The 2,248-nt window shown below is 48.3% G+C and overlaps 1 protein-coding gene across 1 annotated transcript in view; it reads left to right on the top strand.

The window, feature by feature from the left end:
• The first annotated feature begins 509 nt into the window (after positions 1-509).
• RSPH14 (radial spoke head 14 homolog) overlaps positions 510-2,248 on the top strand; it is a 282,158-nt gene continuing 280,419 nt past the window's right edge. Inside the window, exon 1 of the mRNA XM_019506857.1 lies at positions 510-1,103. Within this exon, the coding sequence (XP_019362402.1) occupies positions 905-1,103 (199 nt within the window). The 5' untranslated portion in view covers positions 510-904. The remainder of the gene's footprint in view (positions 1,104-2,248) is intronic.

Here is a 2,248-nt window from a genome sequence, read left to right as displayed (position 1 = left end):
CCCCCCCCCCCCCCCACGCCCCCATAACGGGGGAGAGAGAGAGACTGTGAGGTGATCTCGAGCCCCGCCCGCACCCAACGGTCGCTCAACGGCTTTGCCCGCCCGTACCTACGCCAAGAACTGCGCCTATTCTCCAACTCACGCCATCGGTGTCAGCGCTGCGTAGTAACCTGCGGGGAGTGCGTGAGCTGCGCCGCTTGCGCAGACATGGGCACCCACGTGGGGAAGCTACGCAGATAACGTCCGCTCCTATTCCCAGAGCCCGGCGCGCGCGGGCAGCGTCTGCGGTGCTAGGCAACCGGCGCGGGCTGAGTGGAGCCGGGTTGCGCGCTCCAGGGGCAGGGGCTGCACAAGCGGGGTTTCTTTTCGGACAATTGCATCATTTAGGAGCATTTCTGAGAATTTTTTTGGAAGTTTCTTAAATTTCTTGAGATCTTTTACACCAGGGTCTTGGCTTACACCAGGGTCTTGGCTTATGTAACGTCAGGTCTCTTTAAAAAGCGTTATTATTTTTATTTTTTTAAAGCTCGTTAATTGCCCTGATTCCAGGTGCTCAGGTTCCTACACACCCACCGGGGAAGATCCCAGTGCCTGCCAACCTGGCCGCACCAATGTCCTGCTTGGCTTTTGGGTGACTGCAGACAAACCAGGCAAGGAGCAGAGGGAGAGAAGCCGCCCAGAATAGACAGGCTGCCTCTGCGTCCCCCCGCCCCTCTCTCCCCCACTTTTTTTAGGGCCGTATTTGCTTTATCCCGCCATACCTGCACTTGAGGCCAGAGGCTTTATTCCATGGGAAAGCTGTTCTCTCTCCTCTGGGTACTGTAACGGCTGTCCTTTTGGGGGTGGAATTGCTATTGGGGTGTCCTTATTTGTGCAGAGGAAAGGCAGCCATTAGCAGTTGGAAATGGCACGCGCTTGTATCTCAGCCTACCTTCCCCCTGACATTGACCCCACTAAAGCACCCATCGCTTTTGGGGAGAGGGCCCTTCCTAAACTGAACGAGGAGTTACAGTCCCCGGAGCTGCTGACCCGGCAGCAGGCACTGATGGCCCTGTGTGACCTGGTGCATGACCCAGAGCACGTCCACCAAGCCATGAAACTAGGTAAGTGATCTGCGGTGCTACAGACTTGCTGGGAAGAACTGGTTCGATGCTCCACTTGTTTCTTCGTGACATTTAAAGAGGTCTGTAATGTGAGTATGTTTTCTCTTGCTTACTTTTAGTTAGAAATGGAAGAGATGCCCTGCCTGGCCTTTTCCTGGCTTGCTGCCAGCACTCTGAGGGCCATGAATGTGGAATGTGAAATTTCCTGCCCCTTAAATGAACAGTTGAGGCTGACATCTTTTCTTCTACGATGTTTATTCTGACATTCAAATAAATGTTAGCGGAAGTAAATAAAAACATCATGAATTAGTCCAAACAAAAAACACTTCCCCCGGTTATCTACAAAATGTCATTTTCATGCAACCTTTGCTGGCCTAATCCCATCATTTCTCCTATAGTCAATATCTCTTATAGGAAAAAGGAAGTAGTGAACACCTGAATTTCCAATCATGTAAAAGACAAACCACAAAAAATATACTGGCTCTGAAGGAAAGGATAAGAGGGGGTAGGTGGTAAAGCGAGACAACATACCTTTCAAGTGATTATAAAGCAAGAAAATAGGACCAAAACAATCAGGATTTTTCCTTTGTTGGCCATCTTATATTTCTTCCAAATTTAATTTGTTTGTCTGTTAGGTTTATATGCCACCCTTCCCAATAAATGGTTCAGAGAGAATATAATTTACTGCTCTCCCAACAAAGGCTCAAAACTAACATAGTTCAAGACTAATGGTGATGCTGCTGTTCTCAGTCATATGTGGGCGTAAAAGGCTACCCATACAACAAACTTATTAGGGCCGAGCCCCTGACCCTGCTGCAAGATACACTGTTGCATCCACATGGAGTCCTACTGACCTAACTGGGATTCTGCACACAATAAGGGTCCAAGCTAGCAGATCCTGTTAGAAAAGTAAGTATAGAGGCCTGATGCACATTTTAATTACTATGGAATAAAAGAATTAAATATTGAAGCCTGGCTTACAAAACTGATAGCAGTCAGTTTAGTCACTCTTGGCTATCTATCTCCTCCTCAGTGAATAATATGGATGGTTAAGAAAACACACTGCTGCTGGAGGGTTCAAACAGCTGTGTCTTAAGCAAAGGATGTTTGGGGACTGTAGAGTTAAGGTGCAGGTTAAGAGACTA

Source organism: Gavialis gangeticus, unplaced genomic scaffold (genome assembly GCF_001723915.1).
Source record: "Gavialis gangeticus isolate Ggan-Ray unplaced genomic scaffold, GavGan_comp1, whole genome shotgun sequence".
Lineage (NCBI taxonomy): Eukaryota > Metazoa > Chordata > Crocodylia > Gavialidae > Gavialis > Gavialis gangeticus.
The sequence above is the reverse complement of the archived record's forward strand: the minus strand, read 5'-3'. Positions and strand labels throughout refer to the sequence as shown.